Here is an 18164-nt window from a genome sequence, read left to right on the forward strand (position 1 = left end):
AAATGGAAAGAAGAGGAAGTACCAACAAAGGAGGAATGGATAACTAAGACGATAGACTATGCCGAAATGGCAAAGAGGGCCGTGAAAATCCAGGACCAAGACTGGACTAAATTTATACACTATCTTAAGCTCCACTGTAGACTTGAAAACATTAGCAGGATTGACATAGTATCTATGAAGTCATGTGAATTAGGGTTATCAACGGACTTGTAACTGAATAGAAAACTAAAGATGTGTAAGGTAATAAAGGGGAGAAATTGGAAACCAGTGGTAGGGTGAGGGGAAGTCTAGAAGGGATGAACAAGTAAGTAATATGGATGTTAAATTGTTAAATTATTGAAAATAGAAAATAAAATATGAATAAAATAAAATAAATGCTTTAAAAATCCAAGAAAAGCCCAAAAACATATTTTTTGGAGGGACAACAACATGGACCAAAAAACCCTACCATCCAACAACTTTGTGCAGATTTTCACTTTTGGGAATATGGCAATTCTTATATACTTCTCCAAAATGTGGAACACAGAGAAGGGCCTCCTCTGACAAGCACAATAAGTGTTGAGCTCTCCAAAGGCCTGCAGAGGGAAATATTCCCTTGTTACCCTGTTTTGACCCTGCTGGAAATGCCAGCAGTTTATCTGCACAACATGAGAGGACACTCACAAGGAGTTTTTTTTTGGGGGGGTAGCAAAGGGAGGAAGAAGAGGATATTCAGAGAGCCGCTTCCAAGAGTATGCAGTTGTTTGTGTGTCACGTGTGTGCGAAGTAACCAGCAAGATTTTTCAGTGTTTATTTTTAGAACCAATGCCTTAAATCTAAGAGTGGCTGAGATAGCAGGCCTCGTCCCAAGCTTTGACACACACCCTGCACTAGAATTGGAATTAGCGCAGGAGAGAGAGAGCCAGAACCACATGAGATGTGGACAGAGAGACCTTTAATTTCCTGAGACATGGACGGACAAATGGTTGAGTGGGCAGATGTAAAGGGGCAAGGATGGGCATGCGTGCCAATCAAGCTTTCCTCTGCCTCACACGCTACCCCTTGGCAGCACCGGAGCTGTTTCACACATTATGCAGAAGGAGGCAAGGAGAGACTGGCGGGGAAAATAGAATTCTGGACTGTACCACTTCAGACGGCAGGGGGGAGTGGTACCTTACCTTTGAATGCTCCCTCCCAATAGAACTCCCTGCATTAAGTAAGCTAGCCTATCAGGGAGAAGGTTATGCCCTAAATCAGAGATAGGGAACATGTGGTCCTCCAGATATTGTGGGACACCCATCAACCCCAGCCAGTACAGTGTGATCAGGAATGATGGGGGTTCACCAATAACTAGGAGACTTCAGGTTCCCTAGCCATGCCTTAAACCATTCTCACCATAGCTGTCAACTTTTCCCTTGTCTTGCAATGAATCCTATTCGGTATAAGGGAATTTCCCTTTTAAAAAGGGGAAAGTTGACAGTTATGATTCTCAGTGATGGTGCTGGCTCACTGAATGCAGGGATATTTTTTTTTAGGTGGGAGAAGCATTCAACGTGCTAACCGTCCAGAATGGTACTGCCTCAGTTTTTGCCATTTCCTCCAGCATAACGTGTAGATCAGCTCCCAGCCATAGAGGCAGCCCCTCCAAGAGCCAGCAGGGAGCAATTCCAAGCTCACCCACCCTGTGTTTCTTTTCACAGTGAGACAAGCTTTTTCCTGGTCCACCTGAGTTGACCAGTGTGGGGGAGACTGGAATTCACAGGTAGGAACACACTTGAGATCATCCCACATGCAGTGAGGGCCAGGCCAGTCAGAGAGTAACGGGGACCTGTTTTTCAGGCCCCACTGATGGTGACCCAGATCAGTCCTCTTGCACCATTAAGGGGTACTTCCCCCCTCCATCTGAAGCCAACAGCCCTCCTCTCAAGCCAAACTGGGACTGTAGAGCACATTTCCTCTCGCGTCCCCTTTCTACCTTCACAGCATGCTAGGCCAAGGCTACCAACAGCCCAGAGCAGGATATGGCCTGGTCTTTCTGCCTCTTGAATCTGGATTTTTAAAGGGGTGAGGTCAAGGGATTCCTGCCCACCAGCTGGCTCTCTGAGGCAGGACGCAGAAGGGGACGTTCACTTGGCCCGTGCACTATCTGCCTTTGATAAAGCCGTCCAGCACGCGGTCACTGCGCTCAGACAGCCAGTAGCCAGCCATAGCGGCCACGGCACCAATGAAAATGGCGGTGAAGACCATGTCTCCTTTCGCAGCTAGGGTGGCCAGGGCACAGATGATGGCACCGAAGAACATCTGCTGCAGCACAACCACCTCGTCATCCGTGATGTCGTCAAAGAATCCTTTCTCGGGAGCATCTGTGGGAGACGGAACAAGTCGTAAGAAAGGGAAACTGACGGCTTTTGTCACCTAGAGCCTCCTAGTGGCTGCACCGAGTTTTAATAAAAGCCACAACTTTGGTCTGATTTTGCATTTTACCTCCACACTTAGCATTAAATAGAAATGAGAGAGACTGAAAGGACGGACAAATTTATCATGTCACAAGTCTTCGTGGCCACAGCACTATGACTCATGGCATAATAAATGTGCTGGCCTCTTTGATGGCTTTGCTACAACAGGCGATTTATTTATTACTAATTGCATTCATTATGTGCCGCCTTTCTGTAAAGACAGAGTGTGATTTAAAATATTCGAATAAGCAATGCAAAAATATCCTCAGGCGAACTTCAGGAGCTGATGGCACCAGCTGGCCCTCCTCACTTGGGAAGCAAACTCTCGCCATCGTTCTGAAAACTTGTATCAAAGTGTTTACATTTGCATGTAATGCTGTATCTTGAATGCCTGTCTCCATAAGAAGGAAGCCTTGTCTGACAGGTAGCGTTAACTTTTCTGTGGAGCCAGACCACTTATGAGAGACTTGGTTTGTTAGGCAAAAGTCATCTTCTGAACAAACCTACACAGCAACCTACAAAATGGCCGACGAAACTGCTTCCGGGGTAGAAGGCAAGCCCTAGAGACTGACCCCCACAGGGCACCATTGCCTCCTCCAATTCCCCAGCTAGAGAACATGTGCTGTAAAGAGCGATGCTGCTGCTGCTGCTGAGGTTTACCTGGGGGTTTGTCTTCCACACAGATCCCCTCCTTGCGAACATGTCCCTCTGCGCAGACACACCGGTAGCTGCCGTCCGTGTTCTCACAGGCCTCATTGGCGCCTGTGCATACAAGTTCTTCCATGTCCCCAGCGCATTCATCCACATCTGGGAGAAGGGGGCATGGGAGTCACACTAGGTGGTGAGGAACCATTTCCCCACAGAGGGTGGAATAACCTTTCTAGGCCCCAACCCTCCCACCTTATATACAGACAGAGAGCATTCTATCGCTTGACTGTAGCAAAACCTTCTAGTGATTTCCCAAGAAACAATAAAAATCATCAATTAAAAATAAATACATTTAAAATAATGAAAATTAAAGGGGTAAAAGAAAATTAAGAGTAAATGGGCCTTTTCTGCAGGCTCCCCATTTGTGGAATGCTCTCCCCAGGGAGATTCGGCTGGCGCCGTCATTAATTTAGACAACCAGGCAAAAACAACCAGGTCTTTCGCTGACTGGCATTCAATGCCCTTTTAAATGTGGAAGGGGGGGATTATTGGGTCATCTTTGCTTTTATTTTTATTATGTACAGTGGTACCTTTATTATGTACAGTGGTACTTAATTCGTTACGGAGGTCAGTACTTAACCTGAAACTGTTCTTAACCTGAAGCACCACTTTAGCTAATGGGGCCTCCTGCTGCTGCCATGCCGCCGGAGCACGATTTCTGTTCTCATCCTGAAGCAAAGTTCTTAACCTGAAGCACTATTTCTGGGTTAGCGGAGTATGTAACCTGAAGCGTATGTAACGTGAGGTACCACTGTATTTTGTGTTTTTTATATTGTAATTTTATGTAGTGAACCACCCTGACATCTACGAGTATACAAATTTAATAAATAACAGTAAAACAAAACAAATAAATAAATAAATAAATAAGATTACAGCACATTCACATCCATGTGTCTAGATCCGCTTCCCTGAACAGAAATGTTTTAAGCGGGTGCCTGCCTGGCATCACTAGCCAGTGAGTTCCTAAGTGTACGAAGAAACTGATTGCTGAAAGATGCACAGCGATAAAAGGGACCCAGGATTCCAGAAAGGAAACAGAAAATTGGGGGGGGGGAGGCACAGAGAAGCTCCCAAAGTTACAGCGACAACGGACAGTCAGATGACTGGCAGGAATAGAACAGCAGCCTTAAATGATGCTTCATTGATAGGCCAAACAAAAGGCAGAGCTTTGTCTACTAGCTTTGTCACGCAGGGAAGGGTTAGCTGTGAGATAACTGCTTGAGAGGGCTCACCAAGGCACTTGACACCATCGCGCCGATAACCCTTGTTGCATTTCTTGCAGCGGGAAGGCCCGGCACCCATGCAGCCAATGCAGGCCTTGGCACAATCTGAACAGAAAGGGAAAGGCAAGATTAAGAGGCAGGTCTGGAAACTGGATGCGGACAAGGAACGCTAAAGTTCTGTTGGTGAAGGTTTCCAAATGGGCTTTGTTCTCAAGCCCTTGCTTCTTATATTTCTCCTCCTCCTTCTCCACCCCAGCAAAAGAGTGATCGGTCCAACCTGGAATATACATTTTTATTTTGTCCAGGAAGGGGGTTGTGGTGGAGGAACAGGGTACAGTGCTATAAATTGTTCTGCAGAGCCGAGTCACTTGTCTAAGGGCAGCACACTTTTAAGGCTCGGGGGCTCTTACCTCGGCACTCGTAGGACCCCTCGGTGTTGACGCAAAACTGGTTGGCCCGGCAGTGCGCCATGTCTGTGCCACATTCATCTATGTCTGTGTGGGACAAAGAGAGATCTGTCAACCCAGGGCTCACGCAGAGCAGTTCCTGTTCTCTCCCCATGTGGGAATCATCTTCCTTTGCCCCCCCCCCCAATAATCAGCACCACCCTGCAAGGTAAAGGTAAAGGGACCCCTGACCGTTAGGTCCAGTCGCGGACGACTCTGGGGTTGCGGCGCTCATCTTGCTTTATTGGCCGAGGGAGCCAGTGAACAGCTTCCGGGTCACGTGGCGAACCAGAGCGGCGCACAGAAACGCCGTTTACCTTCCCGCCGGAGCGGTACCTATTTATCTACTTGCACTTTGACGTGCTTTCAAACTGCTAGGTGGGCAGGAGCAGGGACTGAGCAACAGGAGCTCACCCTGCTCTGTGGTTTAACCCACAGCGCCAACCATGTCCCTGCAAGGTACCTATATCCAAAATACACAGTACCTCAAATCCTTTTTCACTGGTTGCTAAGCAACCATGGATTCTTTCCAGCCTAGTCCCACAAACTCACCAATGCACCTTCGGTCATGAAGCATCCAGCCCCTCTTGCAGCGCAGGCAGCTTGAATCTTCGGGGCCTGAACAGCGTCCGCAGGCCCGGTAGCACTCTGAGAGGGGAAGAGAGCCTAGTGTGTAGGGGGGAAGAGCAAAAAGCTCCCCATCTTTCCAAGCCCAGACTAGAGTAATAGCTCACGAAGGACTGATACGAACTACGGAAGCGGACTGTTGTGAGTAAGGAAGGGAGACATTACTCCCCAGCATAGGGGGCCTACACAGCACTTCAACACCCTCAGGCCTAAGATGATAAGGGGGGGAGGTAAACAGGAAACGCAGGCACCATTCAACCTGATAGAGTGGTGAGGAATGTAAAATCATGTCTGTGACACTTCCGCTTTTGAGGAAGGGCAGTAGCTCAGTGGTAAAGCCATCTGCCTGGGATGCAGAAGGCCCCAGGTTCCATCCCAGGCATGGTTCTCTACCTGCAACCTCAGGGAGCTGCTGCCAGCCAGTGTAGACAATACTGAGGCACATGGTCCATTGGTCTGACTTTGTATAAAGGCAGCTCGCTATGTGTTTCACTTAATTCAGCCAAGGTTGAAAATATTCCATCGGTAAGAGTGATCAGCTGTGGTGACCGTACCTACAGACAGGGCCAGTGTTTAGACGATTAAAACCAGTTTTAAGAAACAGGGCTCAAGGAGGCCAGGTGGTACAGTGGTAACAAGGGTTCAGCCCCAACCTCAAGGGCTCAGAGGCAGAGCAACTAGGAGGGCACAGGTTTAACATCTGGCTCATTCACCGAAAAAGATCAAATGGGGGAAAGATCCCTCTCTGCCTCAAGCTCTGGAGAGTCACTGCCAGAAAGATTAGACAGGACTCCAGATGTTGGACTACAACTCCCATCATTCTTGACTACTGATTGTTGCTGGATGAGGCTGATGGGAGTTGTAGTTTGGCAACATCTGGAGGATGTCACATTGGCTATCCCTGGGCTAGATAAACAGACAGTCTGACCTGGAATGAAGCAGATTCCTGTGTTCCTAAATATTCTTTTAGTAATACGTGCTAATAGTGACGCTAAGCAATAAATATAACTATTATTACACTGTATGCTATAAACAGCCCTGAGATCTACGGATGTAGGGTGTCATACATATTTAATAAATAATAATATAGTGTAACATATTACTATATTGCCTTATTTAGAGTATGTGTACATGCCTGGGGATGCCAGGGGAATGTGTACACCAGCTTATATAACAGATAAATGGATAAAAAAGGTAAAGGGACCCATGACCATTAGGTCCAGTCGTGACCGACTCTGGGGTTGCAGCGCTCATCTAGCTTTATTGGCCGAGGGAGCGGGCGTACAGCTTCCGGGTCATGTGGCCAGCATGACTAAGCCACTTCTGGCGAACCAGAGCAGCGCACGGAAACGGCGTTTACCTTCCCGCCGGAGCGGTACCTATTTATCTACTTGCACTTTGACGTGCTTTTGAACTGCTAGGAAAGCAGGAGCAGGGACTGAGCAACGGGAGCTCACCCCGTTGCTGGGATTCAAACCGCCAACCTTCTGATTGGCAAGTCCTAGGCTCTGTGGTTTAACCCACAGCGCCACCCGCGTCCCTGATAGATGGATACAATGAGGTTTATACGTTTTATTTAACGGAATATTGTGGAGATTTTCGGAACCCCATTCCACCACAGACAGGGGGAAGCTCAGGAACAGTGTGGTTGTGAGTATTCAAGGGAAACAAGAAAGGAAGGGGGTGGCAGGAAGGGAAGTCACTAACCAGCCCTAGCCAGCACGGGCAGCAGAGCTTACATCTCCAGACCCTGCCCCCAGTCTAGCAAAGCATGGGCACACTACATACCCGCACATACCAGGTGGCTATCGTTGCGAGAAGCTTCGTAGTAGCCATCTCCACATTCGGAACAGAAGGGGCCACCGTAACCCGTCTGGCACATGCACAGGCCGGTGCCCCTGCGTGTGCCATCACCGTCGCACTGTCCATACCCGCTGCAAGGCTTCTGGGCACCCCCAGGGCAAGCTGTGGAGAGATGTGAGTAAATGCCGGGGTTCAGCAGTCGCTTGACCTTAAATGGCAACGCGCAGACCGCCCGATTCAGCACACGACCCCATTCAATACGCATTTACTCTGGAACGGTAACAATTCTGTGTCTGTCTCTGTTCAAGGGCCCCAGCTGCCCGCATACTCCACCACTTCAATTTGGCCAGCTTCCCTTAGAATCATAGACTGTAGTCGGAAGGGACCTTGAGGGTCACCTAGTACAACCCCCTACAGTGAAGGAATCTTTTGCCCAATGGGGGACTTGAACCCACAGCCCTGAGATTAAGAGTCTCGTGCTCTACCAACTGAGCTATCCCTCAAACCCAAGAAGTGGACAACATGATTAACAATCGCTGGATTCCATCAACCAGCCACACTTTCTGGGGGGCTGATAATCCTAAATGCACCTTTCCCGCCCTGACCTGGCCACAGCGATCCATGCGACGGTCACCTCCAGGCTTGACTACTGTAATTCGCTCTACGCGGGGCTGCCCTTGAAGCTGTCCCAGAAACTCCAGCGGGTGCAGAATGCTGCAGCGAGGCTCCTCACAGGGTCTCTGCCATGGGAGCATATTCACCCAGTGCTTTTCCAATTTGATTCCCTCCCCCTCTTTCTTTTTTCTTTTCCTTTCTCCTCCTGAGATGAGGCTACATTTTAATATTTTAATGTTTCAATATTTTAATGCTGTATTTTAATTTTGTTTTTAAGTTGTATTCATTCAACTTATTTTTATTATTGCTTGTTAGCCGCCCTGAGCCCGGCCTTGGCTGGGGAGGGCGGGGTATAATTAAAAATTATTATTATTATTATTAGTAGTAGTAGTAGTAGTAGTTCAGTGATGGCGAACCTTTTAGAGACAGAGTGCCCAAACTGCAACCCAAAACCCACTTATTTATCGCAGAGTGCCAACACGGCAATTTAACCTGTATCTTTCATTTCTTCTGTGTGTTTCACGTTTCTTCTTCATGACTGCTGTTGTAATAAATAATTCTTCATAAAGTTACTACACTACATTCTTCATTAAATTATATTTCCATTGATATATAATTTTATGGCATAACTCAGCTGAGCTGCCCGATCCCGCTCCTACTTGTGTGCATCTGAGAGCCCCTGGAGCGCTTGGCTGCCTTCAGGCGGTGCAGGGGCTCTCAGATGCAGCTTCCGGGCTGCCTCCACCTTCCCCAACCCCAGCACCTATTCAGCCTGGCTGCCTTCATGGGGTTGCAGGGGATCTGATGCAGAGGTGGGGGCCCCTTTAAACTTCTCCCTTGAGGGGACTGCAGCCACGAACCCCTCAACGGAAAGTGTGACGGAGCCTGCACCTCCCCAGCTGAGCAGCCCTGATCCAGCTCCTGTTCCCATGCAAGCAGCAACGCTGCCTAGTGGAGCAACCCGATCCTACTCCTACTCGCCTGCAAGCAGGAGTGGAGGCGGGGATCTCTCAGAAGTGGAGCAGGCTGGGGGGGGCAGTGACATCCCTTGCCTGCTTGCTATGGTACCAGGGCTGCAGACTTTGGATGTGCGTGAGCCTTCCTCCTCCTCCTCCTCTCCCACCCCCAGCACAGAAGCTATGGCCCTGCTGGGGCGACGGCATGTGCCCACAGAGAGGGTTCTGAGTGTTAGAATTCCTGCTCCATGATTGCAGTCATGGGATTGTTGTCTATCACATGACGGTATATGTTTTGACTCCACAAAGTGGGAAGTGATGAAGGCAGGATGTTTGTGTTACTGTGTTCCGTGAAGTGGGACTGTTGTCCTTTGTTCTTTTCTCTTTGCTGTCTGATGCTAGAGAGAGAGGGAGCCATGTTGCAGTGCTCCGTGTATGTTTATAGGTAAATAAAGTAGATTAGCCAAAATGCTGAGGTCTGTCACGCAAGCTGCGAAGACTCTGCTTGATCCCTAAGTGTGCTGATGTCTGTTGGCATCGGTCGCTGTGATGTTTGGGCTGAAGAAAGCTTTTGAAGCTCCCTAACGAATGACCAGGAGGGAGAGAACATGCCTGTCGGGCATGTGTCTCTACCAGGGTCCTACTCAAGTGTAGGATGAGCTCCTAACACTGAGTGCCTTCTCTGGCATGCGCGTCACAGGTTCGCCACCACTGACCTAGCTTTTTAGGAAAAACAAGACTCTCCCTCCCCGCTTTCCCATCCATCAGTCTTTCACAATAAAGTACCTTGGGACAAGTCCTCTTTGGATATGGAGGGCTGATTTGGAAAGAAGCCACTCCCAGCAAACCAGCCAAAGAAATATCCCACAGCGCAAACGAGTGTATATGAGTGACCCCCAATAGGGAACTGAGGCATCCAGCATATAAACTCAGAGGTCACACCTACTCCATACATTGAAAGTGCTATTGCACCACTTGATGGAGAATCCTGGGAACTGTAGTTTGTTAAGGGTGCTGGGAGTCGTAGCTCTGTGATATCAGCACCTGGACCAAACTACAGTTCCCAGGATTGTAAAAAGACAAATTGTAAGGTAAAGGTACCCCTGCCCGTAAGGGCCAGTCGTGACCGACTCTAGGGTTGCGCGCCCATCTCACTTAAGAGGCCGGGGGCCAGCGCTGTCCGCAGACACTTCCGGGTCACGTGGCTAGCGTGACGAAGCTGCTCTGGCGAGCCTGCACCAGCGCAGCACACGGAAACGCCGTTTACCTTCCCGCTATAAAGCGGTACCTATTTATCTACTTGCACTTAAGGGTGCTTTCGAACTGCTAGGTGGGCAGGAGCTGGGACCGAACGACGGGAGCTCACCCCGCCGCAGGGATTCGAACCGCCGACCATACGATCGGCAAGTCCTAGGCGCTGAGGTTTTACCCACAGCGCCAACCGCGTAAAAAGACTGATTGTAAATGACTGCAAAAGTGGTATCAGAGTGCGTTTGAGGTACATGGCACTGATCACTCATCATCGCAACAACACAGGAAGCCGCACAGCACCACTTACTGTGGCAGTCAGGGCCGTAAGTACCGGGAGGGCAGCAGAGTTTCAGCGCATCCATGCAGAGCCACTGGAAAAAGTCAGGGTGCTGTCGCTGCCTGGGGAAAAGAGAGCCTCTGTTACTGCCCTGGTCCCATGCTGGGACTAATTGATACCACAGGCCCTGCACAGCTCTTCCACTGCGCCCAAGAATGGAGCAGCCAGAATTAGGCAGGAAAGACCCCTCGGAAGAGATGTTCTATCAGGCAAGGATAGAGACACCTGTGGCCCTCCTGTTGTTGCTGGACTCCCATCAGGCCCAGTCAGCAGGGAGGGATGATGGGAGCTGTGGTTCAACCACACCTGGAGGGCCACATATTCCCCATCCCTGGCCTATAGCTACAAACATACTGAGCATTGAACCAGAAGCAGGATGTGTAAGGAAACATTTCATTATGGAAACTCTCGCTCTTTCCCACTCACTCATGGAACCACCAATGCTCCACGTGGTCTTCTCCCTGCTCCAACAGCTGGTGGCATGCAAAGTCTGAGGTGGCGCACACACCCTCCAAGACTTCCAACAGGCGGGTCTCACTGAAAGGAGGGAAAGAGGCCGGGTGAACATCAAGGCAGCTGGGAAAACCAAAGCAGTCCCTCCACCAGCGTTACAAAGTCTGCCCTCTCTGCTTCCCCTGCTAACCAGTCTACTGCCCAATCAACCATCTGTAAACCTCTGTCCCTCTTTTGACCAGCAAAGCCCGGCTGGCCCTATCTTCTTCTCAAAACTCCACCAGGAGAGCTTGCGTTTACTCTGCTCAAGCAGCCAGTCCCTAAGGAGTTCCCTTTTGCCCCCCCTGAGTAAAGTCAGGAGGTGGCAATATGGCCGACAAGCCACCCTGGGGAGCTCGTGGGCGACAGCTGCGCTATCATGGAATAAACAGGCAAGATGTTTGTCAGGGCTGACAACATTTCCTTTAATCCTGAGGGCTAGTAACTTGCTTTTAACAATCCAGAGTGTCAGCTTCAGCCGGAGTTTTCCGTCCTCTGCTTAATTCTGCAGCAGAGGTCGCAGACTACATTTAACGGCGCCATCTTGGCCGTGCTGATTTTTCGGAGCTCTTTCATGATCAGGATTATTAGTGAAGGTTTGCCATCCCCACCCCACCCCTCCCATCAAGGCAGCAGCGTCTCACCAACGGCCTGGCCCAGCCCAGACCTCAGGTCACCTGTTTGCATATTTTGCAAGCTTCTCTTCTTCCCAGGCTGTGTTCCCGCCCCCGAAGTTCTCTCGCTGTGTCCGCTCCAGACCCTGGGAAGGCAGGAGAAGGCTCACAGCAATCCCAAAACTAATTTTTTTGCCTCCCCTTCCCCCAGCAACCCTGAGCGCAGCAACCCTTTCACCCCACAACCTGCATGCAGCAACCCACACATCCTTGAGCTTTAAAACACAGGCTCATCAAGTCCCTCTGCTTGAACCCCCACCCCCTACCTCTGTCTGTCTGTCTTCCTATTGCTCCAGTCCTAGCCCTCCTAGGAGACAGGAGCTCAGGGGCTAGGCTGGAGACCGCATAGCATCCCATCTCAAAATGCTTGCAGGTCCCTACTACTACTGACTATTAGGTCCAGTCGTGGGCGACTCTGGGGTTGCGGCGCTAATCTCGCTTTATTGGCCGAGGGAGCCAGTATACAGCTTCTGGGTCATGTGGCCAGCATGACTAAGCTGCTTCTGGCAAACCATGCAGCGCACGGAAACGCTGTTTACCTTCCCGCTGGAGCGGTACCTATTTATCTACTTGCACTGGCGTGCTTTCGAATTGCTAGGTTGGCAGGAAAAGGGACCGAGCAACGGGAGCTCACCCCGTTTTGGGGATTCAAACCGCCGACCTTCTGATCAGCAAGTCCTAGGCTCTGTGGTTTAACCCACAGCGCCAGCCGTGTCCCTACTTTGTGCAAAAGCGGTCACACACCCCAGCCCAAACCGAAATGCTCTTTCAAGCCTCCCACCTTATTGAAGTTGCTGGCCAGGTCGCGGCACGTCTGGCAGGGCTCTTGCTGCGAAGGGCTCCCGCTTGGAACCCCGAGGAGCAGCAAAAGAAGCGGGAGCCAAGCAGACGCCATCTTCCTCCAGGGCAAAGCCATCTTCAGGAGGGCAGGGACCGGGCTGGAAGAAAGAGGAGGAGCCTTCAAGTGGGTGGTCCTGTTGGAAAAGCTTGCAAATCTCACCAGCAATGCCAGGATGTGAAATCTCCACCCGCCCCCTTCCTGCGATAGAAGCTGATTATTCTGATTTTTTATTTCTTTTTCAATATTTATCCTCTGCAGTGAATTAGTAACACTGAACACTCATTGCTTTTTCTTCAGCGATGGAGTCGGGCTGCAAAAGCACCATACATTGAAAGCACCTGATACCCTCCCAAGAATCCTGGGAATTGTAGTTTAAGGGTGCTGGGAACCGTAGTGCCGAGGGGGGTAAACTACAGTTCCCAGGGCTCTAGGGAGAAAGTCATGCATAAAAATACTTAACTAACTGAGGTTCTGCCTCCCCCAACATAAAGCCTGCCCTCCCACCATTAATCCTGGCTACGCTCATGAAGTCATCTGCTTTAAATGAATGGCGTGCATGCCATTAGATGGGTTGCTTGCTGGCTCTTGCTTCCTGGAAGCCTTCAGCTAGACTTTGGGGTGCCCTAGGTTTGGATCCCCTTCATTGGGGCCAGGACAAGACGAGCCACAAGATCCCCTCCAACTCTTGGAGAGGCACAAATACAAGATGGGTGACACCTGGCTTGAGAGCACTACATGTGAAAAGGATCTAGGAGTCTTGGTTGACCACAAACTTGACATGAGCCAACAGTGTGACGCGGCAGCTAAAAAAGCCAATGCAATTCTGGGCTGCATCAATAGGAGTATAGCATCTAGATCAAGGGAAGTAATAGTGCCACTGTATTCTGCTCTGGTCAGACCTCACCTGGAGTACTGTGTCCAGTTCTGGGCACCACAGTTCAAGAAGGACACTGACAAACTGGAACGTGTCCAGAGGAGGGCAACCAAAATGGTCAAAGGCCTGGAAACGATGCCTTATGAGGAACGGCTAAGGGAGCTGGGCATATTTAGCCTGGAGAAGAGGAGGTTAAGGGGTGATATGATAGCCATGTTCAAATATATAAAAGGATGTCACATAGAGGAGGGAGAAAGGTTGTTTTCTGCTGCTCCAGAGAAGCGGACACGGAGCAATGGATCCAAACTACAAGAAAGAAGATTCCACCTAAACATTAGGAAGAACTTCCTGACAGTAAGAGCTGTTCGACAGTGGAATTTGCTGCCAAGGAGTGTGGTGGAGTCTCCTTCTTTGGAGGTCTTTAAGCAGAGGCTTGACAACCATATGTCAGGAGTGCTCTGATGGTGTTTCCTGCTTGGCAGGGGGTTGGACTAGATGGCCCTTGTGGTCTCTTCCAACTCTATGATTCTATGATTCTATGATTCTTAGGATTTTATGGGTTGAGGCCTACCCAGAAACTGTGCTATGACTCAGAAACCTTTCTGAATGGCCCACAATGCATCTGGGCTGCCTGGCTAGGCCTTTCTCTGTAGCAGCCAGCGCAGTCCGCTAGTTGCAGAAACCTGTCTTTGCCACCTGTCTGAGAGACCTTCACAATTGGGGGCTGGGAGAGGGGCTGTCAAGCACCAGGAAGACCACTGTACGTGGCAGCCATCTTGCCGTCTCGCAAGCTGAGCAGGCATGTTGTGTAGTGAGGAAAAAGCGCCTCTCCAGGCTAGTTGTTGCAGAGGAGAGCAGACCCCCAGCCAGCACCGGATATTGCAAATTCAGATCCTGGGGCCTGACGCCAGCTTCCGAAGCTGTTTCCAGGATGCGAGCGAAGGAATCTCTGCCTAAAAATACAGGCCTGGAACAGGTCCTCGTAGCTGTCAAAGTGCTCTCACTGCTAAATAAAGCCAGGAGGAGGAAGATGTGATTATCCCCTCTGCAGCACTGGTAGATCCCAGCCTAGAGCTCAGGATACGAAAAATGGCAAGCTACAGGCTTGTGGGATCTACTCTCTGCCCCGTGGAATTATGGGATTCAATGCTATGCCAACTCGGAATACAGCCACTGAAGTTAATGGGCACAGCAAACTTAGGTTCATTCATTACAGCCCTTACGATGTCAACAGTTGGTTAAAGCGTGGTGCTGATAATGCCAAGGTTGCAGGTTCGAGTAGGACAGCTGCATTTCCCTGCATTGCAAGGGGTTGGACTAGATGGTGCTTAGGGTCCCAACTCTACAATTCTATGATTTCTATGAATTGGAACGAGATACAAAATAGTGGGCCCAGGGTGCACGTGTGGTGCATATGGAGGACATTGTTAAATTGCTCTGGGCAGGAGAGAAGAATCAGGGTTAGGCCTTTCCCAATATGATGCTCTCCACGTGCGCTTGGACTCCAAATCTCATCCACCCTGACAGCTGGCCGTGAAGCCTGGACTGGTGGAAGTTGGAATCCAAAACATATGTAGGCTTGAAATCAGGAAATAACATTTTATCTGCTTTCAAGAGCCTTACTCTGGCCAGGGGCCTGAACATTTTTACCTCAGGGAGTTTCACGGTACAGAATCTGATGCTCTTAGACGAACAAATGGTCTCCTCTACATTTATTTTTATTTATTAAATTTATTGCTCACTTTTTTTAAACCAAGGTAACTCAAAGCGACTCGCAATAAATAATCAATGAATTACATACACTGAAACTGGCATAAAAGGGAAAATGGGAGAAAAATTAAAAAAGACAATCCTATTTTAGGTGGCCACAGGTAAGATTAAGAGCCTGGCAAAAAAATGAATTTTTTTTTACCTGGCAGCTGGCGCTATGTAATGAAGGTGCCAGAACCACCCTGGGGAGAGCATTCTGCAATCAGGGAGCCACCACTGAAAAGGCCTGTTCTTGTGTTGCCACCCTCCAGGCACATGAAAAAGGGCCTCAGATGGTGATCAATAGTAAAGATTTTCTAAATGAAATAAATCCTGGGCAACAGGCCACTGTGAACTGCTTCTCCCCAAGCATCATTTGAATTCCAAGCTAATAACAAGGAGCAAATCTGTGGATTGTGCTTCAACCCTGTTTTTTGGGAATCTGAGCATCCATTATTATTATTATTATTATTATTATTATTATTATTATTATTAACCCACCCTAAGGTCCCAGGGCAGGTAGTTCTGCATAACTATACATTGATTAGCATACAAAACTCAGCCCTCCAGATGTTTTTGGCCTACAACTCCCATGATCCCTAGCAGGACCAGTGGTCAGGGATGATGGGAATTGTAGTCTCAAAACATCTGGAGGGCCGAGTTTCAGGAAGCCTGAAATAAAAGAACCAATTCACATAGCATTTTAAAACACACCCACATACAGAAGCCTTTGAGCCTCTGCCCATCAACTTCCTATCTATAGAGCAGGGGCAATCAACGCGGTGCCCTCTGGATGCTGTTGGGACTACAGTTCCCATGAGTCAGAGAGGCGTCGTGGTTAAGACTAGGACCTGGGAGACCAGGATTCAAGTCTCCACTTGGCCATGAAGCTCACTGGGTGACCTTGGTCCAGTCACTCACTCTCAACCTAACCTACCTCCTGGGGTATACAACAAACAAACAGGCCGGCACGGCTAATGGTGAAGGATGATGGGAGCTGTAGTCTAGCCGCAACTGGAGGGCATCACATTGCTATAGAACAGAAGGGAAAACCCAGGAGCGCCCAGACCACATTTGATGGAGAAACCAGCCCCAGTCCGGCGATCCATAGATCCTGGGTGGAGCCACCTATTAAGAGTGAACTCCATTTTGCATCTTGCGCTAATCCTCACACTGCATAACCATTATTTGGGATTAATTTATGCAGAATGAAAACCATAACCCGCTAGGCTTCGCCGTCTATTGAGGCGAGTTAGAGCAGCCATTCACCCGACGTAGGAGCCAACTCCTAGGGGCCGGGCCCCCCACAAAGTTGGTGGGCATTCCCATTCAAATGGTGGGTGTCTGTGTACTGTGTCATGTGATCGATTATGCTGGTCAGGGCTTACTTGGCCCCCCACAATTTATTTATTTTTCCAAGTTGGCACCCCTAGCACCTGATTTCCGCCATCCTGACTGACTGTCCAACGCCTGGTTTGAATTTAGCAAAATCCTGCCATTCATCGCGTGCGGCGCTTCTGCACCCAGGGCAATCCATCGCGCGCTTGCTCGGGAGCAAGTCCGCAATAAATGGGATTTATTTGCAAAAACAAGCACCGGCCGCATCTAACCGGGGATCGCAATTTATGGAGGGAGCAGCATGGGACCCTGGCTAGGCCTGTGGCCCGGACCCACCCACGAAGGCCTTAGAGAGAGAGAGACGGTGGCTCTGACCTCTCCGGCAGGCGACGGTGCGCCCTAAGGCGGAGAGGAGAGGCTGCAGACAAACCGGAGGGTGGGGAAGCGCGCGATGCCCACCCATTCTCCACTCCCCGCGGGGGAAAGGACCTGTTTGTTCCGATCTCCCCCACCCGTGTCCGGGGCACCTACCTTCCCTCGCCCCCGCTCGCCCTTCCGGGGAGCCTGCGCGGGCCGGCAGGGGCGAGGCCGGCGGGGAGCAGCGCCCACTTTTGCGCACGGGGCTGCTTGCAGCAACCGAGGCTAGGAGCGGGGAAGTACACCTCCGCCTGCCCAATGGACCTCGGTCAGCTGGCCGGGACCGCCTCTCCGCCAATGGCATCGGGACGTGTGCGGTTACATCATCCCGATCTCCTCGCGAGTTGCCAATCGGCGAGCTCCGTCCCCGCCGCCCCGCGGAGCAGCACCTGTCAGGGCGCGTAAAGACGCAGCTCGGGCCCAGGATGCGGCTCCGAGGAGGGGAGAGAGACTGCGCTGCAAACGGCTGAGCTCTGCGCCTCTGCCGCAGAATAGAGGCAGCAGCAAGCAGCAAGCAAGGGAAGGTGCTGCTGCTGCGCAGCGTGACCCAGCGTGTTGTTTCTCCAAAGCAGATCCTGGACGAGACCAGATCCCATCCTCCGTCTAACCTCAGGCGTAAAATGTCTGCCAAACGGACGGGGTATCCGTGGCGGGGGTGCGCGGGGAGTCGAGTTTTCTGACAAAACCCGTCACTTCGTGCACACCATACATTGAAAGCATATTCCCCCACCCCAGAGAATCCTGGTAAGTGTAGCTGAAAGGTGCTGGGAATTGTAGCACCATGAGGGGTATACTAAGGTTCCTGGGTTTTGGGGGGCGCACACACAGGGTATGCAGCCTTAGTATTTTGAGCCCCAAAGAACACTGGGGAATTCCCCTAAACACCTTCCCCAATAGACATTTGCTGCATTTAATGACAGGTGTTTCTATAATATTTTATATACAGTGGTACCTCGGGTTACATACGCTTCAGGTTACATACGCTTCAGGTTGCAGACTCCGCTAACCCAGAAATACAGTGGTACCTCGGGTTACATACGCTTCAGGTTACATACGCTTCAGGTTACAGACTCCGCTAACCCAGAAATATTACCTCAGGTTAAGAACTTTGCTTCAGGATGAGAACAGAAAACGTGCTCTGGTGGTGCAGCGGCAGCAGGAGGGGCATTCCATTAGCTAAAGTGGTGCTTCAGGTTAAGAACAGTTTCAGGTTAAGAACGGACCTCCGGAACGAATTAAGTACTTAACCCGAGGTACCACTGTACAGCCAATAAGGATTTCACAGTGCTTTGTGATATTGCCAAATCTTGCAACAGGGCAAACATAGACAGGGCAGGGCAGGATGGAGGGGAGATGAGTTTCCTTGTGAAATCAGAAT

At 50.1% G+C, this 18164-nt stretch overlaps 1 protein-coding gene across 5 annotated transcripts; it reads right to left on the reverse strand.

Moving 5' to 3' along the window:
- Positions 1-917: 917 nt before the first annotated feature.
- CRELD1 (cysteine rich with EGF like domains 1) lies at positions 918-17178 on the reverse strand. Of its 5 annotated transcripts, none has more exons than XM_053378485.1 (11): positions 16897-17178; positions 12349-12541; positions 11571-11653; positions 10828-10938; positions 10372-10463; positions 7228-7404; positions 5365-5460; positions 4777-4860; positions 4376-4471; positions 3096-3242; positions 918-2342 (listed from the first exon to the last, which is right to left on the reverse strand). In XM_053378485.1, the coding sequence occupies exons 1-11, from the start codon at positions 17088-17090 to the stop codon at positions 2122-2124; spliced, it is 1494 nt and encodes a 497-aa protein (XP_053234460.1). In that variant the 5' UTR covers positions 17091-17178; the 3' UTR covers positions 918-2121. The 5 variants fall into 5 exon arrangements, with proteins under 5 accessions (XP_053234460.1, XP_053234461.1, XP_053234462.1 ...); XM_053378486.1 differs by having other exon boundaries at positions 12349-12505; positions 16897-17156; XM_053378487.1 differs by having other exon boundaries at positions 12349-12505; positions 16901-16997.
- Positions 17179-18164: the final 986 nt, after the last annotated feature.

Source organism: Podarcis raffonei, chromosome 2 (assembly GCF_027172205.1).
Source record: "Podarcis raffonei isolate rPodRaf1 chromosome 2, rPodRaf1.pri, whole genome shotgun sequence".
NCBI lineage: Eukaryota > Metazoa > Chordata > Lepidosauria > Squamata > Lacertidae > Podarcis > Podarcis raffonei.